Here is a 25,752-nt window from a genome sequence, read left to right on the forward strand (position 1 = left end):
GCTTGCATAGAATCACAGCAGATTAATGTGTTAACATGGGCATTTAAAATACTTTGTTGGTGATTTGTTTCAGGATAAATTGAATTAAATTACCAGTTTATTTTGAAGAGACAACTGTTCACAGGACCTATCCAGATCTTCTATATTCTCTAGAAGACAGATTTTAGAATAATTTTACTTATTTGAAAGGCAGAGTTTAGAGAGAAAGGAGAGACAGATCTTTCCATCTTTGATTCACTCTCCAGATGGCCACAGTAGCCAGGTTCTGGGCCAGAATGAAGCCAGGAGCTTGAAACTCCATCTGGATTTCTCAGGTGGATAAAGGGACTCAAAGACTTGGGTCATGTGTTACTGCCTCCTAGGTACGGTAGCAGGGAGCTGGGTCAGAAGCAGTGTCGAGGACTCCAATTGCTGCTGCCATACAGAATGCCAGTTGCTGGTACCCAGGCAGCTACTTTACCCACCGTGCCAGCATGACAGCCCCAAAAGACAAAATTTTGTATATACTATACATGGGCGCCTGTCTCTTCATGACACTGATTAATCGTAAGTACCATTGTTTATCCAAATTCTTGAAGAAGTGCAAGTGAATATAAATGCAGTTACTGAGAATGCACAGAATTGCTTAGTACCCAATGCAGTAAACCTGATTCAAGAATCTGATGAGATCCAAACAGGTGTCAGTTACCCGTCACCACCAGAGTGGATCGTAAGTGTTAATCAATACGTGTGGGACTGATCCTTTCCACTTCACCTCATCCCATTGGCTTTGTCCCTCTCAGGTTCATGAGACCTCTCTGAGCAAATCATATCAGAAGCCAGGTCATGTATGGCTAAGGGAAATCAGGATCACATCAGGTGGCAGTTTCTCCGCTCTTTTTGTTAACCTAGTAGGGTCAAGGAGTCCAGAGTACCTTTAACATTTTACTTTGATTTGGATTTAAAGAAAGAAAATCTTAAAAAAAAAAAAAAAAAAAAAGATTTAGTCAGTGTCTTACCTCAGGTGCTAGGGTGCAGACATCAGGTGATCAGGGCGGATTCTTCTACACGATCCCTGAAGGAGAACAGCATCCACCTAACAACCCGCAAGGCCGTCAGAGGCCTAGGGTGCAGCAGCCTTCCTTTGATATCTGTCCGGAGGCCATCCCGCCTTGACTGGGCCCTTCCATCTTTCTGTACCTTCCAGTTCTTGGTTTGCAGAGAAGACAGTGCTGCGATGGCACTGGGTTGTGATGCTCAGGGGGTCAGCCCCCGTGGGTCTGTGAGCGCATCAGTCTTCCACTGCAGGAGCAGGCAGGAAGCAACTTCCTTCCCACCTTGAGGAGCCTCTCAGCTTCTCACGACTAGCCAGGTGTAAGTGGACTTTCTGGTCTGACACTGTTTGCTTCCTTCCTAATAGTGAAAATCTAGAGATCTGACATGGAGAGATTTTGTAGCCGTGTGGCATAACCACCTGAAGAAGGTTAAATGCAGTTGTCCTTTTGTATAAATAACTTTTGTGACCTAATTCCCAGGGTGCCCTTGGCTCTCCTGGCATCCTAGGCAAGCAAAAAATGTTTGTTATCACTGTGTGGTTGGACAGAAAAGAGGAGTTAGTGATTTTCCTTTCCCATCTACACTTAGGAAGAATTGTTGAGCGTTTCACACAGGTAAAACTGGCTTAGTCCAAAATGGCTGTGAGGAAGGAGGTATGAAAATCAAGGAATCTTTTTGGCTATTGAGCCCAGAAGTTAACAGACTTTTCTTTTTTTCCCATCTGCAGCAGCCCCACAACCTCTAGATGTGCTGCTGCTTATTTAAGATGGAGGTGCAGTACCAAGCCCCTTCATTCAAACACCTTCCACAGGGAGACGTGCATGTCCCTTCCTCCTCGGTGTGAGCCACCGGAAGTGAGCACTTAGGCTTCCAGCCCATGGCTGGGTGTCCAGCCAAGTGGCCCACTTGCAGGGCTGTGCTTCTCCTCCCTGTTACACACAAGTGATGCCGTGGGTTGCCGGCAATCCCTCCGCTTTGCTAGCGTAGAAAATGCTATTCTTTGGTCATTGCCAGTGACTTCCATTTGCCTAGCTCCCTCTCTTGCAGATTGTTTTCTGTGGAGGAAAGCCAAGGGTCTCGTGGGTTCCTAGTGAAGAGTGTTATTTCTTATCTCTGGTGAAGCAGGAGCTGACCCATTCGTGGTCCACACTTGGCAGCGGCTTGGTTGGGAAAGCTGTGGGCAGGGATTTGTTTACTGCACAGTCCACCAGATGAATGACCCTAATCTGCTTCTTCCTGGAATGATGGGTTATTATCACCTGACCTAAAAGAATACGCTGGCACTTCCAGTGTGTGTCCTGTGTTCTTCACGGAGCAGTAGCAGGGCCGAGGAATGAAAGGCATGAATGAATCCCTCCATGCGTGAGGACACTCGCACCGAGTCGCTTCTGTGACAGCATTCCCAGCTTCCTCCCACATCGCTTGCCAAGAGACTAGGGGACTGCCTAGGGTGGCGCTGTGACTTGTCTTCACCCTGCACCTTAGGCTTTGTTGCCTCGGTGATGTGAAACCGATGGTTAGAATTATAAAAAGCATCCTTGCCGGTTCTTTACGGGTTGCTGGGCATCGCTGTGCGTGCAGCCAGCATGGCGCAGGCTTGATGATCCTTCTCTGGGTAACAGTAAGAGAAGGGGGAAAGTGGGAGAGCCGTAGCTTGTGGGAGCGCCCAGACGCTCTGTTGGCCGATGGTTGCCTCACTAAGTTCCCCTGTAAACTGGAATTCGCAAGAGGTGCTATGATTATAACTCTTTCCATTGCTGTAATGTTCAAATGACCTGAGAAAATGAGAAAGGGCAGTGTAAATAAAAATATCGATTGTAGTAATGTGTTCAAATGTCGCTTTCTCCCTTCCCCTGCCTCCCCTTTCGTCAGGTGATTATTATTTTTTTACTTTTATTTTTTTTACATTATTGGATGACTGTGAAGTTGTAGTGGGTTGGGTATGGGTGTGCACATTTGGAGAGCGCATGTTTAAGAACCGAAGGGAACTGTTTGTGATGACTGAATCATCCCATGCCAATGTTGTTTTGCCCCAATAAAATACTCAGAAAGATACATCTGCCTTTATTCATTCAACCAGGAAATATTAAGTTACTGTACCAGGAACTCACAGGTTCCAGTTCCCACCTTCTGGTGGACAGATACACACATGAACACACTACTTCGTGCAATGGGGGAAAAGCGAGTGTGATATATGAGGTCAGTTGATTCTTCAGATTAACCACACAAAATGATTATTAAAAGATAATCTTCCCCCCCAAAGCATAAAATCATGACTTGATGAGATAGTGGTAATAATGTTCAAAGAATCAGTTCAAATGATGTATTTTAAAGCAGAAATTTAGTAGGAATACTCAGTGTGCAAGAAAAAGCAAAACTTCTCCATCCTGGGAGAGGGAAGTCATGTGAACTTCTACAGGGCAGAATTTCCACAGGGGGAAAAATCTTTTTCCCACAGACCATTATGTTCCTTTGCTATCAGTTACCTGTGACATACCAAGCAACAGCTCAAAGTCAGTGACTAGATGCACTATATATGGATGATGCTGGCTTTTGTTAATGCGCGGTTTTTCATTTGTTTTTTAAGATTTTGTTTTATAGGCCTGGTATGATGCCTCGATGGCTAAATCCTCGCCTTGCATGTGCCGGGATACCATTTGGGCACCAGTTCGTGTCCAAACTGCTCCACTTCCCACCCAGCTCCCTGCTTGTGGCCTGGGAAAGCAGTCCAGGACACCCCAAAGCCTAAGAACTCTGTACCCACGTGGGAGACTGGAAAAAATTTCCTGCCTGGCTCTTAGCTTCAGATTGGCTCAGCTCTGGCCATTGCAGCTGCTTAAGGGAATAAACCAGAAAGAGAATCTTTCTGTCTCTCCTCTGTAATATCTGACTTTTCAATAAAATAAATATATTTTTAAATTGTTTTATTCATTTGAAAAGCAGAATGACACAGGCAGAGACAAAGATCTACCTGCTGCTTCACTCCCTTGATGGGATGGTCATGGTTAGATTTGCCAACCATCAGGGAAGGAACATAACAGCCACATATAGAAAAGAATTTAGATGGCCTTTATTCCAGCGTACTTAGGTCAAGGACTTCCCTTCCCCGTGTAGCAGAAAGAAAGATGTGAAGCAAGGAGCTACAGAGAAAGAAGAGCCAGGAAGGGATGAGCAGGAGAGTTTTAAATTCCTTTTGACATAGAAGCTGAAGCAGGGGTGGCTTCAGCCCTCATTTGGTGGGGAGTATTGGTTTGTGTCAGTTACTGGCTCAGCAGTGGCCCCGTTGCCTGAGAGGCCACTTGTAGCCTGAGGTCAGAGTGAAGTGCTGGGCTCAGCAGGCTCCGCCCTCCAGTCAACTTGGCAATCTTCAGTCACAATTGCCTGTTTTGGGCCAGGCCAAAGCTAGGAGCCTGGAACTCCATCCCGTCTGCCAGGTGGGACTTTTGAGCTGCTGCAGCCATTTGATGAGTGAACCATAAGATCTCTCTCCCAAACTCCGCCTGTTAAGAAATTTAAAAAATAAATAAATAAAACCCCAAAAAGGGACTGCTAGGTTGGGTTACTACTCCATAAATAAAAAACCCAATCTTTAAAGAACAAGATGGCCTCGATACTGTATGGGGTGGCCATGCTGGAAAGCTGGGTTTCCTGTAAAACTCATGCTTGTCCTGTACTAGGAGTCTTGTTAAGGAAACCGCCAAGATTGCGCTCTTTGACCAAGGTATGGCAACTGATGCAGTAAAACTCCTCTCTGCATCCTCCTTGCCTTTCCTTGGTGGATGATGACAGAAGTACAAAGGGAAGTTGAAGAACTCATCCAGTAATGTTGCCCAGTTATGGATGGTGGAAGGACGCAAGCCGGCGCCAGCCCCAGATTGTCACCACCACGCACCATTCAGGCTTGTGCTGTGCTCTTGGGACTAGAGATTTTGGAAAACTGCAGTGTCCCCCAGGAGACCCCGGTAGCTGTACTGAGGCCGCCACTGTCCTTCAGGATCCCTTTCCCAAGAACCAGGGATCCAGGCCATCATGCTCCAATCCTGAACACATGAGCTGCAGGTGCCAGAAGTTGCTATTTCCCCAGATGTCTGGGATCTTGTCATCAGACAAGGGTGCCTGTGATTAGGTGTGAGCCGTAGCAGGCTCTCGCCAGTGTGCCAAGGTAATCTAAGCTGACCTGCCCAGAAGAGAGGAGCTCAGTCAGTGCCTGGGGTTGGGCAATGGGGCGCTGCCACACTCACTTGTCAGGTTAATGGACAGCAACGGCACGGAAAGTGAGTTTCTGCACCCCATCCTTCCTACATCCCCTCCCACCATTCCAGTGTACCCCGCTCCTGTCTTCCGCATCATTCATAACTGACAGTGTGGAAATTACTCCATTGGCTCTGCACACCTGACCCCTCCTGCCTCCTGTTGTGCTACCTTAGGTTAAGTAACTGTACTTTTGGGCTCTGGTAACTCCCTGCCTACCTGAAAATTTGTACTGCATGGCTCTCAATCTGATTGGAGGATGACAGCTTAAAAACCCCTGACTTTGTCAGCTCAGCACAGTGGCTTCTGGAGTATATCGAGAGCTGCTGTCACCAAGCCTGCTAACTCTCTGAGGGGGTTCCCCCAGGTGCTTCTTACGACCTGGAAATTCCTGGCTTTAGGCTTTGCAGTGTGGACCCACTAACCAGGGTTGTCGGTCTGTTTGAAATAGTGGCAGAGGTTTTCATCCACAGCTGGGACTAGGCCAGGAGCCTGCTTAGGTGGGCGGCAGCCACCCCAGACTCATGCTGTCTTCTGCCGCCCCTTCAGGTGCACATCAACAGGAAGCTCAATGGGAAGAAGTGGAAACTCAATCAGCACTGACAGACATCTGGGCATCTTCAGTGGTGGCTTCATCTGCTGGGCCACAGTATCTGCCCCCAATCAGGCAGCTTTTCAACCGATCAGCTCCAGCCCAATGAGAGGAAGCCACTGGGCTCTTAGGTCCAGAAGTCAGCAGGTATTCTTTGCTAAATGTACATGCATCATCTTTTTTGAAGATTTATTTTTCATTGGAAAGGTAGATTTACATGGAGAAGAGACAGAGAGCAAGATCTTCCATCTGTTGGTTCACTCCTCAATGGCCACAACTGCTGGAGCTGAGCCGATCTGAAGCCAGGAGCCTGGAGCTTCTTCCAGGTCTCCCACATGGGTGCAGGGTCCCAAGACTTTGGGCCGTCCTCAACTGCTTTCCCAGGCCACAAGCAGGGAGCTGGATGCGAAGTGGTGTAGCTGGGACATGAGCTGGCATTCATATGCTGGTGCTTGGAAGTGGAGAATCAGTCAACTGAGCCATCGCACTGGCCCTGCACTTTGCTTCTTACTAAGGTGTGTGCCACTCTACCCCAGTTTTGTCTTTTCTTCAGATACTTGTTTCTGTAAGGATTCTGGAACTGTTAACTTTCCAGCCAGGCAGGATGAAACTCTAGTGGGTTTTTGGTTAGTGGTCTCTGTGGTTGGGAGGTCTGTTAGGGGAGGCCCGTTAAGGTGACTTGTCAAGCTGGAGCCCAGGTTGTATTTGGCTGTGATGCTGAATCAGATGCCAGTTCTGCCCAGCACTCAGCTCTGGCGGCGTTAGTCATCCAGATCACATCTCCAGTTCTAACTGCTAAGGTCGGGCCAAGTCATGTAGGTAGGATTAGCCTGCAGGCTTTTCTGCCACCTAGCTGCAGGGGCTGGGGTCTGCCTTCAGGGCACTGACTCACCACGGGCTGCAGGGAGCTGGGGCAGTGCTGGTCTGGGAAAGGGCAGTCTGCCTGTTCAGCTAGTGTGACAGTCTGAACTGCACTGGCAAGCAGCCCTGCTATCTGGCACAGAGCTAGTGCCGACAACTTACTGTCAGCTGGCTCTGCCGTTATCTGTACCGAACCCTGTGTTGACTTCATCAGTGCTTGCACCATAAGATTTTTATTTTTGGTGTTGTTTATCTAGTTAAATGAATGCAGGCCCATGAGGACCATTTAACAGGATGGGGAGGGTCCAGGTATGGGGGAAAGAGGGTGGGACAAATGCTTCTAATTTCCCTTTTCTCTCTTACCTGGTCCACGGGGATGGGGCTGTCCATTTGATGTCATCTTAAAAATCCCTATGTGGGATCCAATGTTTTTTTTTAATGAAGTCCAGTGCTTCAGTTTTTGTGCAACACCTACTCTTGGGAGTTCAGGTAAGTCTGAGCAGCAGTGGTGTTGTCTGGATCCCCCAGCCACAGCCACGTGCTGGGCCAGGCTTCCTACAGAGGATCCTAGCTCCCCACCCACCACTGGTAGGCAGGGGAAACATCCTGGGCTTGTGGGCAGCCGGAGTTCCAACCAGTGCCCACCATTGCCTGCTGGCTGCCCAGTGGTAAGCTCTCGAGTTCTGGGGGCATGCAATTACGCCCTAGGAACATCCATGGATAAGGTCACTGTATGTGTAGGTGAGGAATGAATCCTGAGGGACACTCAACGACAGGGCCACTGTACTTGCAGGTGCGTGAGCGGACTGAGACCTGGTGGTTTGGAGGGGAGAGACCTGAAGATCTTCATGGGTCAGACTGATGCACAGAACTGCTGAACTATCAAAACCACTTGAGTGGAGCCTTGCAGCCCTCAGAGCAGGCCCCACATTGGGGACCCTGGCTGGGAGGCTAGGTGTGGCTTTTCCCCTACTCCCTTCTCTCCCCCGATACAGGAAGGAAAAAAACGAACGTGAAAACAACTCTCACCCACTTTCCTCTAGCCCTTGACCCTTCATTCACATCCTAATCAAACATGTAAAAATTATCAAAATAAAATTTGTACAACTAAACAAATCCCCTACTGTCTAGGGCTGTTTGGGAAGCTGACTGAGCCAGTGCCAGCCAGCTGCACACTGTACTTCCAGCACTGCTCACTGCTGGACACATGGGGCAAGCATGGGGCTCTCCAGCCCTCTGCACATCCAGCAGGACCCACTGACCCTCTCTGCCACACAAAGTGGGACACTCAGAATGCCACCTGCAGCTGGGCAGTGGCCATGTTAGCATTGTGTAATCCCAGCACCGGCCTGGAAGCAGTGAGCTGTACCAGGTAGCCTGAGGAGACCAGCTGAGGAACATCGAGTCATGAACAACAAAGTACCTTCCTAACTAATGTTGCTAACACCAAATGCAGAGCAGCTCCCCACCAGCCCCTCCATTTTTTGCAGCTTAGAACCTTCCAGGTAACTCCTAACAGACTGCAGGTGAGCAGCTGGAAGGGGGGTAAGCAGGTCAGGCACTGGGCGGGGAGGAGCAGCACACCACTCTTAGCATTTAGAATAGCCAATCAACCCAGGGTCCAGATGTGTGTTTTAAAATTATGTTTATGTAGCGTATGTACACAAAAAAAGAAATCACCCTCTGACCCCACCCCGCAGAAAACATGCACGAACCCAAGGTGTATGTGGAGGGGAGGGGCCCCAGCCCCAAGTTAGCGGTTGGGATGGTGCAATCCTGCGAGCTGCAAGCCCCAGTCAGGAGAAGGCTGGACTGAAGTGCAGGGCAGGCCGGAGCTAAAACAAGCGCGCACCGTAGCCAAAGGTCTGTTTGATGCCTTCAAAGTAGTACCGCTGCCAGCCCTGCCGCGTGCGCTCTTCCTCCGGAGCAGGCACACCCCGGCCTTCCATGCACACCTCTGTCTCTCCGTTCTTGTCAGTGAAGGTCAAGGTGATGGTGGCGAAGTGCCCTGGGAATGGGCAGGAGGAGAGAGGTTTCAAACCAAGGGTTTCCACCAGGGCTCAGGAGTAAGGGGCAAGAACAGGTTCTGGGGCATGGTGATGAACCAATGTGCTTACCCTCTGGCCAAGACTTAAACCTCCACTTCATCATGATCTGTTTCTCGGGGACCTAAAATAGCCAGAGAGCTCAGTCCATAACGTGAACTACAACGCACCCAGCCCGTCGCTGCCTGCCTTTCACACCCACTCTATCTATGCAATTGTATTACTTGCAAAGAATTCAAATCACTGTATTTTTTGGGAAATGAAGAGAAGAGTTTTATTAGCCAGAGACGAAAGCCTTCCATTCCCCCGAGCAGGGGTCCACTCCACAGCCAGCAGCACTCACCAGCTCGGTGAACTCCCCTGAGACGTTGCCGTCCACCATGTGGAACTTGCCGCCTTTGTCGGCTTCCAGCACCGCGGGAGCATGTGTGAAGGCCTGAACCAGCTGCAGAAGGAAGGGCAGGCAGGGAGGTACCCAGCACTCAGTGGCACCCCGGCACAAAGCCGCACGACTCAACTCGCATTCCCCAAGCCTCCCTCTGTCCCCATCCACCACAGGCCAGGCTTGGGCCTTGAGAATCCTTCCTGAACCCACCAGCTTTTCAAACAAGCCCATGCCCTGAAGCAGCACGAACACAGGGGAGGAAAACACCCCCCACCCCCGAAGCTGGGGGGAAGGCATTCCCCCGCCTGTGGCAGGCAGTAAGTGGCAGGACGCCCTCACCTCCTGGGTGGTGAACACTCTGTACAGCTCCTCAGGCGACGTCAGGAAGGTCTCGCGCAGGGTGATCTTACAGGTGGGGATTTTGACGCCAACAGGCTTGGCCTGGGTCTTTACAGGCGCCGCCTTGGCCTGTGAAAGTGGCAGTGGCAACAGTCAAGTAGGTGAGGGTAGTGGTGACATTTCCATCACCACGGCTTTGGCGACGGCTCTACAGAAGCTCTACAACTCTACAGAAGCTGCTCACCTCTGAGAATAACTGAAATATCCTTAATTCTCACTGAAAATAACCACTGGAGGAAGAAAACTGGTACTCATTAAAAAACGCATCAGCCAGGCCCAGTGCAGTAGCCTAGCAACTAAAATCCTCGCCTTGCACATGCTGGGATCCTATATGGGCGCCAGTTCTAATCCTGGTGGCTATGCTTCCCATCCAGCTCCCTGCTTGTGGCCTGGGAAAGTCTTGGGACCCTGCACCCGAATGGGAGACCCGGAACAGGCTTTAGGCTCCTAGCTTTGGATTGGCTCAGCTCCTTCTGTTGTGGCCACTTGGGGAGTGAACCAGTGGACAGAATATCTTCCTCTGTCTCTCCTCTGTATATCTTGACTTTCCAATAAAAATAAATAAATCTTAAAAAAATCAGCCAGCGGTCAAGTCAAATCTCAAGGCATTCTGGAGAGCTCTGTGCCACCCTGGGCTTCTATAGCGAGGAGCACTTTCTCCCCATGTCTTGCATGAAGCTGGTAGGCAGGGCAGCGGGGCCACACAGCAAGTGCAGAGCCAGACCCGCCAAATGCCACCTCTGACTGAAACACTGCCTCCCCTGCAGGGGCACTGAGTGCAACCAGCTGCTTGGTGGGTGCCATCTGTGAGCTAACCCATGGTGCCTTGATGAGCTCACACTGCAGCATGAAATACCAACACTCCGGTGAGAAGTACTGCTACCCAGTGAGCACCCTCCTGTGCTCACGTCCTCCTAACTGGCGTGAAATGTAATCCACAGCCAAGGGTGAAGTCCCTGAGGGCTCCCATTTGCTTCAAATGAATAAAAACCACAGGAAGGCTGGTAACGGTCAGCGTGCAGACCCTCTACAGGCACCAGCAGCAAAGCCCAGGCTGCACTGGCTTGGAGAGGAAGCTCAGAGGGCATCGAGTTGCAGCATTAAGAAGGACGCCACCTGTGACGCCCCTGCAGACACCCTGCATGTCCAGCGCCTGGGCGCAGCTTACCTTGCGCTCCTCGGGTTTCAGGGCTGGCCGTCCCGCGGGCTCCACGGACTCTCCGTTCATTGTAGGCAAGATCATACCCTGGGTGAACTCTGGGAATACAAAACCAGCTCTCGCAAACCATTCCTCAGCTCAAAGTGAGGGCTTCGCTATAGCCTGACCCAAAATGAGCTCATGATCGAAAGAAGTCTATCTTCACCTCTGGTCTGTGCTGGACTGCTGTGGATGTCGTGGGAGCGGTGTCCCCGGCTCACACAGGCAGGACAGCAGGTCATCACACTGTGAGCCACCTTGCCTCTGCACCAATGCCACCAGCACGTGGCACTGGGACACCACTTCACCTCTAGGAAGGTGCCAACCCCCCTGATTACAAGCTCCCTAATGTCAGGGTGGAATCTAATGGATACGTCAGCCTAGCAGCCCAAGTACAAGCCAAGATGCTTATGTCCCATATTGGAAACAGGGCTCTGGCCCTGCTCAGGTGTGTTTCCGGAACTGGGCACAGCAGCTCCGCCCCCCAGCCCTGTACCCATCTGCCAGATACCTGTTTTGAGCGTGCTGATATAAACTCCCATCGCCTCCCTCAGCAGTTTCGCCCCTTCCTCCTTCATTAAGGCCACAAGATTGGTGTCTGGCTCATCTTTGGCAAGGCTCACGCTCACCTGAGGGACAGAGCACAGGGAGGTGGTGAGTGAGCTGCAGGGCACCCCCACGCGGAGGGAGTGCTGGCCGCCAGGGAACAGCTGACACTGCCAAGGAACTCTGCAGGGCGGGGAGCTCCCCCAGCCCCCACGCGGGGTCCTGCCCGAGTCCTCCCGCCGAGGCCAGGGTGACTCTGACTCGGGGTGGTGGTAGCCAAGGCAAAGAAAGTGAACAAACCGCAGCACTCCGGAGGCTTCCAGCGGCACCCAGTGCCTAGAGGGGGTCTGCGGGCTGGGGCGAGCGCAGCCAGCCTGGGCCATTCGTCCCGAGTGACAGCTCATTGTTCTCATCTGAGAGTAAGGAGACAAGGAGGACTCAGGGTGAGCCCAGAAGCACAAACCTCCACTTCCTCCACGCTGTTCTCATCCGACAAATTTGGGATCTCCACATGGCCCTTATACTGCACGCCTGATTTTGAGGTACCTGTTGAAAGCAACGTGATGTCATTGTCTCCTTGTGCAGGTAAGGTTTCTGCTCTAGCCCCTACCTGCCATCCCATTTCTGCTGCTTCCAGACAGCTGGACCAGGCTTCTTTATTTGGCGAGAATCTGCATGCCCAACACTGCCGCCCCTGCCCCAAGAAATGCCCCCTGTCGCCAGAATTCTGGAGACCAACTGTGTACTTCAGGGTGGGACCAAGCACTCCAGGGGTGGGACACTGGCAGCAACTCCAGCAGACACATGGGTCAACCATCACTTCTGCCAGGACACTAGCTTCCAATGCACTCAGTGTATTGGGGAGAAACATAATCAAAAGAACGTCACAGTTGGAAACGCTACATGAACTATAAAAAGGTACCCAGCTAAACTGACTGGCACAGAACTACAGAAAACACACTTCAAACATCTGTCCCCCAATGGTCTCGGCCCAAGCTTTTATGTTGTGATCCATACTGGCTGTTGTAAGTTTTCTTTTTTTAAAGATCCATTCTCATCTGAAAGGCACACTTAAGACAAGTCATGAGAAAGGTCTTCCCACTGCTGGTTTACGCCCCTAAGTGGCCACAGTGGCCAAAGCCAACCCAGAGTCAACAGCTTCTTCTGGTTCTCCAATGTATGCACGGGTCCAAGAGCTAGGACACAGTCTAAGAGCTGGACCGTGAGTAGGGCAGCCAGGCAGGACACAAGTGCCCATGTGGGATACTGCCATTTGCAGGTCGAGGCACAGCGTACCACACCACAGCAATGCTGCCCCACCATCCCTGTGATGGCAGATGAGCCTACTCCCCAGGCCCTTGAGCTGCAACACTTCTGATGCTGCAAGATTGGGTCCTTCTCAAGGTCAAGTCAGACACTGACCGTAGAACTTGGGTTTTCCTTACCATTCCACATGTGTAAAACTACACTACCATATTCTCCTTTCCTGTTTTTATGAAGGTAGGGCACGGGGTGGCCTAGTAGTGCAGACACCCGCACCTCCCACTGCAACGCCTAGGCATGAGGCTCAGCTCAGCCCCAGCTTCCTGGTAACACTGCCCTAGGTGGCGCAGGCAATGGCTCAAGGGGAGCCTTGTGGGGGACCCAGACCAACGCCACAGCTCCCAGTGTTGGCTGGCCCAGTCAGTCAAAAAACACTACACGCTCTGAAGGGCCTGAGATTCCTGTCCCCAGCTTCGGCCTAATCTTATAGGTCTTTTGGATATGAATAGTAATAGGAGATGCTTCTCCTAAATTAAAAACAAAAACAAAAAAAAAGATTGTTGAAGTTTTGGGTGTTCCGTTCCTAATTCTGTTTTCCTTGTTACTATGCATACTGCAGTGATTTTAACGAACAAATGCTAGCACAGTGACAGGAAAACTATCTCAAATCTCATCAACATTTACCTTCACTCCCTGGGGCCCCCAATTTCTCAATTTCTATCAAGGGAACTTAACAAGATGATGACACCTAAGGTGTCTCCCAGACTACAATGCTCTAGGCACACTTTACCAAACAATGTAAACCTAGCAGGGTGCGGGAGTGCCACGGCGGCTCAGCCGGCCAATCCTCCACCTACAAATGCCAGGAATCCCATATTGGTGCAGATTTATGTCCTGGCTGCCCCACTTTCCATTCAATTCCCTGCTTGTGGCCTGAAAAAAGCAGCGGAGGATGGCCTAAAGCCTTAGGACTCTGTACCTGTGTGGGAGACCTGGAAGAGGTTCCCAACTCCTGGCTTTGGAGCAGGCCAGCTCTGGCCATTGTGGCCATTTCGAGGTGAACCAGCAGATGGGAGAGCCTTCCCTATTTCCTTCTCTATGTTAATCTGCCTAATAAAAATAAATAAATCTTGAAACCCAGCTTGGCTCCCTGCTGGAGAATCAGCAGAGATGGCCAGGTCCTTGGGACCCTGCATCCCCATGGGGAATGTGGAAGAAGATGCTGGCTTCAGATCAGCTCAGCTCTGGCTGTTCCAACCACTGAGTGACCCTGTGCACCTCTTTCCCTGTCTTTCCTTTTTTATGTAAAATCTGCCTTTCAAATGAAAATAAACCTTAAAACAAAACAAAATGGAAAGACATATGTATCCCACCCTGTCTTCATGACCATTTCCAGCATATGCTGGCTGCAACACAAGGTTATTTGCTGTGTCACCCCAGGCAGACAGCAGCTGGGTCTCAGGCCCCTTTAGCTCCAGTGCCTTGTAAGACTTAAAGTCTGTCAGGCCCACAGAAGGGCAGCACACACATGACCCCAATTCTTTCTTATAATCATCATCCAAGGGTCCAAACCTGATGGGAAAATGTAACGGCTCCAATTACACTCCAGTTACACCTCAGTAGAGTTCCTTAGCACAGTGGGGACCTGCTAGCTCTCCACTGCAGACATTCAGAAAAAGACCAAGCAGATAGAGCTGGTCTGCTGTCCCCACACAGACCAAGGCCCCAGGGTCCAAGGTCACTGCTTCGGTGGGCACCAAGGAGACCCAGAGAGAAGACATCTTCTAGGGCCCGTCCCACGGGATGGAGAAACTCCAGTGCCTGTGGTTGCTGTCCTCAGAGCCCGGAGCAACAGCAGCTGCCTCCACCTTCTGGCAGCTTCCAAGCCCTCCGCATCTGGCTGCTGGTGTCCCCGTCCCTGCCAGTCTGGCCTGGACTCACCTGTCCAGTTAAGTTTGATGCTCCACTCATAAAAGAAGATGAGTTTGCCCTTGCGGTTGTTAATGGACGCCTCTCCATCCAGCTTGCTCACTTCTGTCACCTCACACTTGCCCTCCTCATTCTGCACTCGCACCGCCAGGAACAACGTTTTCAGCTTATCTGTGGACCAGTTTGAAGCATCCCTCTCCGTCCTAGGGGAGAGAAACATGGCTGAGGACCAGCATCTGAGCGCGTGTGAAGGGCACACAGGTCTTGCAGGTGGCGAGAACAGAACCCAAAGGTCTCTGCCCCACAGGCACATCCCAGGGCCTGAATGTCAAAGCCACCAAAAGGCATCTGACGTTTCCATAAGGCACCCACCTCTGAACATGTGGACAACTCTATCCGTTCCAGAAAGTTCATGGAAAATCGAAAGAAAAGGTAATTGCACAGTGCAGGAAAACTTTGCAACTCCTGCCTCAGTCAGGATCGTAACCACCTGAAAAGCCTCCCAAGCAGGAAGTCCCCACCTTCTACAGGGCTTCAGAACCAACCACAGAAATGAGATGGAGGCCACTGTTCAGAGGCAGACCGAGCAAGAGCGAAAGAGGAAAAAAACCAAAAAACAAAAAAACACCCACTGTCACCTTCCGACTCAGCACCCATAAAACACTAGCAACAGGAGCTACAACAAAGAGAAAGTGCTTCCGCAGGGTTCAAATCCGAGTTCACGTTCCTCCCGGAAGATTTTACCCAAGGGCAGGCTTTTTCGAAACGGTCACATTGCCCGGCAACCTGCAGCTACAACAGTTCAGGCTGCAAAGCAGCACGACACGTGGCAAAGCCTCCTCGGCCAACCTGGGGGGTGCCGTACCCAATGCGCGGACTGCACCTCGCCCTCAGCCGCAAAAACCCAACGTTGTGTGGGGGGGTGGTTCTCCGGCTCTTCCGGCCACGTGCAGGAAGCATCGCCCCGCTCAGGCGAAATCAAGCACTAAGGCCTTCGGTGCAGTCTCCCTGCAACCCCTCTCTTGGGGTGCAGACCGTCCCCCCCGAGCCCCGCCGCTATCCCATCACTAACACGAACACAGTGACCCCGGACACCGGCCACGCGAAGGCCCCGTGCCCGGCTCCAGGCTCGGCCGCCTGGCCCCACCTCCGTCCGGGCCCAGATGCCAGCCACCTTGAGAGCCCGGTGGGGACGGACGCTGCTGCGGCCTGTCTTTTCCGGCTCTCACCAGTGCCAGTTGTTGACGTTGGTGGCGTCTGCCCGCTCCTCCACGATCCAGCGTGGGTCGCCCTCACCCCACTTGGCCATCAGCTTTCCAATCTCGCCGCCACCAGCTCCCTAGCAGCCGCAGCCACAGCCTCAGGACCTCTAGGTCCCAGCCGCCCAGCAGCGCCTGGAAACTACTAGAAGCGGCCGCGGCACCTTCTGGCTTGCTTTTCCCTCCACCCCCAACCCCTCCCCGCCTGGACTTCCGGCTCCACCCCACTCCCACCGGCTACTTCCGTCCCAACTCGCCAGACAGTCGGTTCCGCCTGTTCTAGAGTTCCTTCACGTTCCCTCAGGCTATCCCCGCCAAAGAAGCCGAAAATACACCTCACACGACCGTTCCTCGCTCGTAAGAACACAGAGAACACGTCGCACAGTTTTCCTGGACTCGAAATCGGGTTTGCTGAGCCTCATGGGAGTTGTAGTCTTAAGTGAGCCTCTGGATAACCCCGGAAGGTCGAACTGAAAGTGAAGGAAGTGGCCTAGTACGGTCTCGCCTGGGTTTCTGGGGATTGCAGTCCAGAAGCTCTCGTCTTCTCCCAGGGACCGCGCTTCACACCAGGCAAAAGAACTGCAACTTCCAACATGCCTTGCGACCTCTTTCTTTGCCTGGTTCCATTGCGCCACACACCCTCGCGACTGTCTCCTTCCGCGCCTTCCCTATGCCGCACAGCCTGACGAGAAAGGCTCGTCCCGTAGAGGCTGAGGCTGTCGCTGTCGTGAGAGGGAGGGCTCGGTGTGGAAGAGGTGAGAGTGTCCCAAGCCCCTTGGGTCGCTGGTCTGGCAGCGTGCACCTTCTCCGCATCCTGGTCCTTCCCCTCTCCGAGGCATCCCTACACCTCCGCTGCATTCAGGCCTGACTCTTAGCCTGGGCGGCCCTGGGAGCCCGAATAAGCTCGGCGTTGAGGCTGAGAGTGAACCCCAGTGCTTGGCTCTGCCGGGGCTGCGGCCGAGGACTGCCTGGGTGGCGTCGTTCTAGCTTGACCTGTAGCCCCCGCCCCTGGAGCCCGGCCACAGACCACCCCTGGCTCCAGAGATGATGGTACCGAGTCCGACTCCGAGTGGATAGTTTTTGGAGTGTGCTGAAGCAGAGCGTTTTGTCGTGCCTGGGTGTTTCTTTTTTCTTTCCTACCCCCTGCCCCCCGACAATCCATCCTCCTGTTGTCCTACCTCATTGACGTTCCTCTTCTCGCCTGGGATCTGTCACTCTCCCTTGTTGGGCTCTAAGTGAGCAGGTGACACAAAGGACCATCCTCTGAAGTACTTTGAATCAAAAGTGTTGAAGCACATTTGTCCGTCGTTCTTAAGAAAAAAACTGCACCTGCTTGCTTTGTAACAAATCGTGTCTGTACTTGCCAAGACCTGTGGCGTCTCCTGGTGCTGGAGGTACCCACTGCCGTCTGTGGGGTTCAACAAGGTCCCCAAACCCCTTGCATGCAGCGGTGGGTTTGTTAGACGCGGATATTTACCGTGCTGGAGGAAAGCGTGAGCTGCGCAGTTTTCCCAAGTGTGAAATTCGTGGTTGAAAGATCCATGCAAGACAGTGCAAATGGTTTAGGGGCCAGAAAGCGTGGGTTGTGTAGTTTGGAATAGGAGTGATTAGACAAATGGATTTGCTATGTAGTCGTTCCGTGTTTTGTTTTCCTCATTGGTGAAATGGAAGAGGGGTCTGTGAATCCTGTGTTCCGCGGATGTTTGAGGGATCAGATGAGTGAAGAAGTACTTAGTGAACTGTACAGATGTCAGGGACATTGCTCTTTACACATCCCTTTGTAGATGTCCTGAGAGTTTGATATTACTGCTTTTTGAATCTTTAGGATTGCATCAAGATATTTTCCTTTTCCCAAGGGACTGTGATGGCTCAGCAGAATAAATGTCAGTCCTACGTTCATTGTGTCGGTCGCAAAGCACTTAATCTGTATTAACTGGTTCAATCCTGGCAGTGCTGTGAGATTATGTCATTTGTTATGACCATTTTACAGATGAGGACAGCACAAGGGAAATATTTAGCTACCCAGTGTGAAAAGGAACAGGCGCAGTGTTTCCTTTGGTCCTGGGCGCTCGGTAGGGGATGTTTTCTGAGTCCTCTGTTTTTCACTGCATTCTGTGAGTTAGGGTGTCAATCTCCGCAAGGCTTCGGTGTGCAGTCATTTGCCAAGCTTGCTCGGGATTGGAGAAATGGGGCTACTACAGCTTGTGTTATCACCTGCTGTTTCTCAGAGGGCTCGCTTAGAGGCCATGAGTGATGTCTGCCCTGGGAAGGGATGCAGTGTGGAAGGTTTGGATTGGAGTATGGCCAGTCCTGTGTCCTGGGAATAGAAAGCAGTCAGCAAGCAAGAACAGGCTTCATCAGTGCCTCTGCTGACAGCCTGGATGAGCTTTTGCTGAGAAGGATGTAACGGGATAAGGACAGAGAAGGTGGATCCCTTTAGACTTGGCTTGTGTCGTCTTTGAGGCTATGTTGGGTACCCACAACTTTCATACCTAGGCCTTGACTCTGAGTCACTTGACATTGATAGTTTCTCTTGTCATGCTAGGGCACTATTTGTTTTTGCAGCGTGAAATCTAATTTTAGAGTAGTTGTAAAGAAGACTGGTCGTTCTTTTTAAATTATGAGTTCATCTGTTTTATGATGCAGTTGCTTAGGCTCTGGGATTTCACCTCCCCAAGACTTGTGGTCTTTAGAATTATTTCTGAAATGCTTTCTTGACCGGGCCCTCATTTCTCATACGTTGGCCAGCAGCTTGAAAAATGTGTAGTTTGAAGATCCAACTGAGATCATTCTGGATATTTTCAGTTGCTTTGATTTCATTGTTAAAAAGTTACTTTAAAAAAATCTATGTGACAGAAAGATGTTTGTCCACTGTAGTCAGTGAGGCATTTCTGAGCCTTGAACAATGCCAGAGACAACACTTGGTAAATGGATGCTGAATACTTGGATGTTGTTATTATCTGTTTGTGTCTACAGCAAAGTTTGTGATGGAGGTTTTATAAATTTATTTTTATTTGAGACACAGAGACGACTGTCCCATCTGCCAGTTGGTTCACCAAGTGCCCGCGACAACCATGGCTGGGTGAGGTCAGAATTGGAAGTCCAGGACTCAGTGTTCATCTTTGATATGGGCAGCAGGAACCCAAGCCCGGGAGCCATCATCTCCAGGCCTCCCAGGCTGCGTGGTGGCTGGAAGCTGACCAAAGTCAGGCATGCTCACAGGGTCGGGAGTATGCCGCGCAGTGACTTCACGGCTGCACCACGCACCCTTCCTGTGAATGGGTTCTGACAGCATTGGTTACCTGCTATTATCATTCCCTTCACTTATGGCTCTACTGAGTACTTCAGCTCTGTTGTAGGGTCCTCTGGGAAAAGAACTGTGTCTTGGGCTTGTTAACCCACCATACGTCTGAGAACGTGCCCTGAGCAAAGCAGGTGCCACAGGAATGATAATTCCTGTTGGGCAACTGGAGGATCAGCAGTGGGATTGGATCAGCTGAAGACCCAGGAAATGATTTTTATGGCAGGTTCAGTGTTTGCTTTGTCGGGTTCTTTCCTACGGCTCCTGTTTTCTGGGAGCAGTTGGTAGTGCAGGAAGCGAAAGCTCTTGGAGCTCTCTGGGGCTGGGGTGGGTGTTGGGGATGTGAAGGTATGGAAGCGGGAAAAGGACTTGTATCCTCCTCTTGTAGATGAGTCGGACAAAGGGTGATGAGGAAGAATATTGGCATAGCTCCAAGTTCAAGGCTTTCACTTTTGACGATGAAGATGATGAGCTGTCACAGGTAGGTTTTCACCAACAGTTGCTCAGAGTCATGCCTCCCACATCATGCCACTCCAGAGTTGCTCCTCCCCTTACTCCCTGGACCCTTACTTTTGACCATGTCCCCTTTGGACTCAGACATGTTTTATGTTAGAAAAACTTACATGTAGAGCAGGCCTTTGGGGCGTAGAGGATGCTGACTTCACTCTGCCTTTGTGGCTTCGTCTTCTCCACATGGCCCAGTACTTTTTTTTCTGCCCAAAACTCCCAAGTTTTATATTCATGTGCTAAAATGTATTGTTTTTGAAAGATTAATTGGATTTCAAGTTTCACCTTTGTTGGGTCTGTATTACAAACATTTTTGGAGCGGTCAGTAAGTTCACCGAGGGTTACACATCAGTACCAGTAGTAGGATTAGAATGCTAGTGTGGCTTTGATTTTCCCTAACTCTTCTGCTGCTGCTAGACCCTAATGTTAGCTAAACAACTGTTTGTTTTTGACAGTTATGTTGTAGGGTAGGTTGAGGAGTGAGAAGTGTAAGGGTGCTGGCCATTTTCACATCCCCATTGCTCAGCCTCCTGGGTTGGAAAAGAGGGAGGTAGAAAGTGCTGCCACCTGGGCCCTGCCTTGTGTCCCTGCAGCTGAAGGAATCCAAGCGCGCAGTGAACAGCCTTCGTGACTTTGTGGATGACGATGATGACGACGACCTGGAGCGAGTCAGCTGGAGTGGGGAACCTGTGGGCAGTAAGTGCAAGAAGGCCGAGGAGACGCTGGTGCTTGGGGCAGGTCGCGCTTGCTAAGGGAGGCTCCCCAGCACTGGGCAGGAAAGGGAAGGGGGGGTGGGACTATTTACAGATGAGCGGACACCTGGGAACGTAATGCCAGAGAAGATGCTTGGCGAGGGGCAGCAGTAGTTTCCATGCGACTATGTGGATCTGCAATCCTAACACGAATTCTTCCTCTTTTTTTTTTTTTTAAGATAGTTTGCTAGGGCCCAGCACAGTAGCCTAGTGAGTGGCAGAAGTCCTCACCTTGCATGTGCTGGAATCCCATGTGGGTACTGTTTCTAATCCCAGCTGCTTCACGTCCCATACAGCTCCTGCCTGTGGCCTGGGAAAGCAGTTGAGGACAGCCCAAAGCCTTGGACCCTGCACCTACATGGGAGACCTGGAGGAGGCTCCTGGTTTTGGATTGGCTCAGCTCCAGCCATTGTGGCTGCTTGGGGCGTGAATCAGCGGATGAAAGATCTTGCTCTCTGTATCATCTCCTCTCTATATATCTACCTTTCCAATGAAATAAATAAATCTTTAGACATATTTGATCTATTTGAAAGACAAAGTGACATAGAATGGCCTTCATCTGCTGGTTTACTTTGCAAATAGACCTAACAGTGGGCACTGGGCCAAGTCAATCCTGGACAATGGACCCCATTCATGTCACCCACATAGGTGTCACGGACCTAAGCAGTTGAACCCATAGCAGGGAGCTGGATCAGAAGCAGAGCAGCCATACTCAAGCTGACACTCCAGTGCAATGCGCTCATGGCAGGTGGTGCCTTAATGCATGGCACTACAGTGCTGCCCCCCAATGCTAATGCAGCAAAACCTCTTAAGAAATAATAATCTCAAAGGATAAGGAGTGTTCCATTTAAGGTTTTATCTCTTTGCTTTTTCTTTCCCCAAAGATTTACTTATTTTTATTGGAAAGAGATTTATAGAAAGGAGAGACAGAGAGAAAGATCTCTTGTCTGCTGGTTCACTCCCCAAGTGGCCACAGTGGCTGGAGCTGCACTGGTCCAAAGCCAGGAGCTAGGAGCCTCTACTGGGTCTTTTCCATGTGGGTACAGAGTCCCAAAGCTTTGGGCCGTCCTCGACTTCTTTCCCAGGCCACAGGCAGGAAGCTAGATGAAAGTGAAGCAGCCGGGATTAGAACTGGTGCCCATATGGGATTCCGGTATGGACAAGGCGAGATTTTAGCCACTGAGCTATTGCACCGGACTCATCTTCTTTGTTTTGTTTAGATTTATTTATTTTATTTTTATTGAAAAGGCAGATACACAGAGAGGAGGGAAGACAGAGAAGATCTTCTATCCACTCATAAACTCCCCAAGTGGCTTTAATGGCCAGAATTGAGCTGATCCAAAGCCAGGAGCCAGGAGTCTCATCTGGGTCTCCCACGTGGGTGCAGGGACCCAAGGCTTTGGGCCATCCTCAGTTGCTTTCCCAGGCCACAAATAGGGAGAGCTGGATGGGAAGCAAGGCCACCGGGATTAGAACTTGCACCCATATGAGATCCTGATGCATTCAAGGCAAGGATTTTAGCTGCTAGGTTATTGTGCTGGACCCTGACCCCATCTTCTTGGGTTTCTTTTTTTTCTATTCTTATTTGTTTATTTGTTTATTTTCTTCTTGATTATTAATAGACCAACATGTATGTACATCTTTTAGTTTGTCTTCTGAAGGCTCTGGAATCTTGTGCTAATTCTTGGATGGCTGTTTTAGGCTCCTTCCAGGTGCTTGTTAAAATAACTGATTCCTGGACTTCACTAGGTCTCAGGGCAAGTCTGTGGAGGGTTGGTTGGGGTTGGTTCTCAATTTTTGGTCAGCATTACAAGTTATTTTAATGTGTAGTTCAATTGGAGAATTACTGCCTTAAATAGGCACCAGATCTTACTGCCCAACCATTACAGAGAACCACTTAACCCTTTGCGGTCTGTCTGAACTTCGAGAGAGAGGTTTAATTTGAAGTGTTTTGGTGTATGATTTAAAAATATAAAAAAATATTAAAACGGTGAAAAGTTTCTGTTTCACAATGTTCTGAATCTCCTCAGGTTCTCGAGGAGCATTTCATGTTTACCTTTCATGTGTTTAGCCTAAAATTTTTTTTCATTTTGGAAATACCTTTAGGATAAATTTACTTTATCCGTATGTTTTAAGTTATTTGTTTAGAAGGTAGAATGAAGGAGAGGAAGAAGAGGGGGAGATCTTTCATCTCCTGGTTCACAAAGCCCTCGACATGCAGGGTTGGTGTGGTTAAAGCTGAGTACGTGGGCACCGTCTGCTGCCTCCCGGGTGCAGGAGCAGAGCACCGGGTCTGAAGCACTGAGCAGTCAGGACTTGGCGCTGGCACTCAGACTGGAGATGCACCCCAAGCAGCAGCCTAACGTGCTGTGCTGTAACACCTGCCCAGGAAATGTTGGTTATTCCCCAGTTTACACAAGCAGTAGCATGTGGTGATAGTATCCCTTATCAGAGTTTAAGCACATTTCTTACTCTGTTACTCTTAACTAGCAGCGTGATATTTACTGAACAAATTCACCTTCATTTATATAACCAGTGCACTGTTGCTGTGCTGTAAATCTTTTCAGTCTTTTGGTTTAGGTTCCTATCTGTCGCCTTGAATTCTGACTATGTGAGTAACAGATGAATTTGCAGGGTGGCATTATTGGCATTGGATCTTTACATCTGAGCTGGGTGGCTTTCTGCTCCCTTCCGTCGGGCGGTGCCAGCTCACACTCCCAGCAGCCGTGTGGGAGGGCTGTGGGGCCTTGCGGACCTGACAGTGCACTGGAGTCCAGAGCCTTTGGATCCTCGTACTACCCTGCATTGTAGGAGACCAGTGATATCTCATTATGCTTTTAATTGATGATGTTAGTGCTAAGACTAAGACTGAGCATTTGCTCATCTTTAAAGTCGTTTGGATTTCCTTTCCTACAATCCCTTTATTCATGAGTCTGCCTGTGTTTCTGTGGGCAGGTGCTCGATTTTTGTCTGGCTGCCCCATGTTGGCCAAACCGTTAGTATCTCTGGAGAGGAGCTGTGAGAGTTGATTGAATGTTGGATGTCAAGGGTTTATTTGGGATGAGCATGATTGATTTAGATTTCACTGTCTCGCAGGTATCTCATGGTCCATCAGAGAAGCAGCTGGTACTAGTGGGGCCACCCATGAGGGGCAAGAGCAGCTAAAGAGCCGGAACAACCTGTCTTCTTATGCACAGCTACCCAAACCTGCTTCTACCTACTCCTTGAGTAGCTTTTTTAAAGGTAAATAGTTGTGATTAATAGGGAAAGGAAGTCCTCTTTCCCTTTTTCTTCTAAGATTTATTTATTTATTCGAGTTTTTAAAATATTTGGTTTGGGCCCAGCGCAGTAGCCTAGTGGCTAAAGTCCTCACCTTGTACGCACTGGGATCCCATATGGGCACTAGTTCTAATCCCAGTGGCCCTGCCTTCCCATCCAGCTCCTGTTTGTGGCCTGTGAAAGCAGTCTAGGACTGCCCAAAGCCTTGGGTCCCTGCACCTGTGTGGGAGACCAGGAAGAGGCTCCTGGCTCCTGGCTTTGGATCAGCTCAGCTCCAGCCATTGTGGTCACTTGAGGGGTGAACTATTGGACAGAAGATCTTCCTCTCTATCTCTCCTTCTTTCTGTACATGTAAAAGTACATGTAAAAAGTACGAAATCTTTAAAGTTCCTAGCTTCAGCCTGGCCCAGTCCTGGATGTTAAGGCTCGTTTGGGAGCAGATGATTGGCTAAAAGACATGTCTGCCACTCTGCCTTTCAGATGAAGAAAGAAATCTTTAAAGATGTTTTTAGTGTCACTTCATGTCTGTGAAGGTGAATAAGAGCTTGTTGAAACCATAGCTACCATGTTGTCTGGTCAGAGTCTATACACGCTGTGTCCTTCACCATGGGTGGATGGCTCTGGCAACTGTTCACCTCCTTCTCTTGTGTTCTTTACTTTTAGGTAGAACTAGACCTGGAAGTTTCCAGTCCCTTTCTGATGGTAGGCACTGACCCCTCTTGGTTGCTGTGCTTAATGTCACTGGTTGGAGGTGCATTTTATAGAGGTGTGACTAGATAAACTGTCTTCTGATCAATGATCATTATTCAAGAAAATTTCTGGGACTAAGTGAGAAGTTGGAAATTATTCTAGCTTCAGGGGTAACGAATTATTTGCTGGGATGTTGTCTCTGGGAAGAACTGAAATCTGGTTTTTTACCATAGAGATAGCGTGGGAAACTACAAGTTACAGAAAGAAACGTGTTAGAGGGATGTACTAGAGAAAAAGGAGGCCTAGACACAGGACTCACGGTGGCCTCTTGAAGCTGCTGTCTTGTTTTTCAGCTCTGTCGGACCCGCCTGCAAAAAGCTACGCTCCAGAGCTGGGAAGACCCAAAGGGGAGTACAGGGTGAGTTGTAGTTTACCCTAGGATGACGCTGTAGAATGTGTGTTGACATACGTTGTCTTGCCTGATCTTCCCAACTGTTTGAGCAAGTATTATCTGATCCCCTTACAGATAAGAAAGCTGGGTTTCTTTTTTTTTTTCTTTTTTTTTTTTTAATTTGTTTTTTATTGATTACATTGCATTATGTGACACAGTTTTATAGGCACTGGGTTCTCCCCCACTGCTCCCCAACCCTCCCCCATGGTGGATTCCTCCACCTTGTTGCATTACCGCAGTTCAAATTCACTTGAGATTCTTTCATTGCAAGCGTCTACCAAGCATAAAGTCCAGCGTCTTATTGTCCAGATAACTTCAATGGTTTCTTGGGGAGACCATCTCTGGTCTGAAGGTAGAGCTGGCAGAGTATCATCCCGATCAATTAAAAGCCCCGACATTACATCAGTAACAATTTATAATGTTATGGAATTAGTTGACATGGTATTGAGTAACCAATATGTTAAAAGAGAAAAAAAAAAGAATGCAAGTTCTGAACCACATCCTGTGACTTCTACATTGACATTTCAATTATTAATTTATATACAACCGGGTTCTATACATCTTAAAATGGGTATAGATTCTATTCAGCTGTCTCATGTCTATTTTCATTTTAGTATTTAGCAGTTCATAGCGATGAAGCTTGATTTTGCTGAACCTGGCTGTTTTTCGGGTAGTCTAACTCTATAACAAGACATATGTCAACAGTTTAGGTGAACAGTTTTAGGAGGGGTGTGCAGAGAAATCTTCAGTACCCCAGTGAGGAGTAACTAATCTTTGTGTCCCACCCAGTGAGTTATAAGTGCATCCCCGCTGACCATTTCCTGTCTGTTTCTAAGCTTCCCTTGCTATTCTCTATCTAGTTTTTTTGTTTGTTTGTTTGTTTGTTTGTTTGTTTGCTTGTTTGTTTGTTTTGAGGGGTTTCTGGAGCGATCCTGATGGTCATTGTGAGAGAGGGTGGGGACCCAAAGTCGGAACCAGGCAAGGACCAGAGAAAGCTCCTCTCCCTAGT

General features: G+C 49.7%; 2 protein-coding genes across 4 annotated transcripts in view; one reads left to right on the forward strand and one right to left on the reverse strand.

The window, feature by feature from the left end:
• Window positions 1-8,367: 8,367 nt before the first annotated feature.
• AHSA1 (activator of HSP90 ATPase activity 1) lies at window positions 8,368-15,938 on the reverse strand. The gene is made up of 9 exons (XM_004584368.4): window positions 15,734-15,938; window positions 14,517-14,707; window positions 11,776-11,858; window positions 11,278-11,395; window positions 10,737-10,825; window positions 9,509-9,637; window positions 9,128-9,229; window positions 8,857-8,908; window positions 8,368-8,747 (listed from the first exon to the last, which is right to left on the reverse strand). Exons 1-9 carry the CDS (start codon window positions 15,811-15,813, stop codon window positions 8,575-8,577), a joined length of 1,017 nt encoding a protein of 338 aa, XP_004584425.1. The 5' UTR covers window positions 15,814-15,938; the 3' UTR covers window positions 8,368-8,574.
• A 200-nt stretch (window positions 15,939-16,138) lies between these two features.
• Window positions 16,139-25,752, forward strand: part of VIPAS39 (VPS33B interacting protein, apical-basolateral polarity regulator, spe-39 homolog) — a 29,649-nt gene continuing 20,035 nt past the window's right edge. Inside the window, exons 1-6 of one of the 3 annotated variants that reach the window (XM_058655437.1) lie at window positions 16,139-16,333; window positions 19,453-19,545; window positions 20,165-20,267; window positions 23,420-23,566; window positions 24,266-24,304; window positions 24,646-24,710. In XM_058655437.1, coding sequence (XP_058511420.1) covers window positions 19,453-19,545; window positions 20,165-20,267; window positions 23,420-23,566; window positions 24,266-24,304; window positions 24,646-24,710 — 447 coding nt within the window. In that variant the 5' untranslated portion in view covers window positions 16,139-16,333. Of the gene's footprint in view, window positions 16,334-16,415; window positions 16,519-19,452; window positions 19,546-20,164; window positions 20,268-23,419; window positions 23,567-24,265; window positions 24,305-24,645; window positions 24,711-25,752 lie in introns of those variants that run through there. The other 2 variants (XM_004584369.4, XM_058655438.1) reach the window with 2 other exon arrangements.

This window comes from Ochotona princeps, chromosome 26 (assembly GCF_030435755.1).
Source record: "Ochotona princeps isolate mOchPri1 chromosome 26, mOchPri1.hap1, whole genome shotgun sequence".
Lineage (NCBI taxonomy): Eukaryota > Metazoa > Chordata > Mammalia > Lagomorpha > Ochotonidae > Ochotona > Ochotona princeps.

Coding starts and splice junctions, on each gene's coding strand:
- AHSA1 (XM_004584368.4), bottom strand. CDS start 15,813: ATGGCCAAGTGGGGTGAGGGCGACCCACGCTGGATCGTGGAGGAGCGG. Junction 11,396..11,775: donor ACAGCGTGGAGGAAGTGGAG/GTTTGTGCTTCT, acceptor TCTGTCCCTCAG/GTGAGCGTGAGCCTTGCCAA. Junction 8,909..9,127: donor CAGGGGAGTTCACCGAGCTG/GTGAGTGCTGCT, acceptor TGGCTATTTTAG/GTCCCCGAGAAACAGATCAT.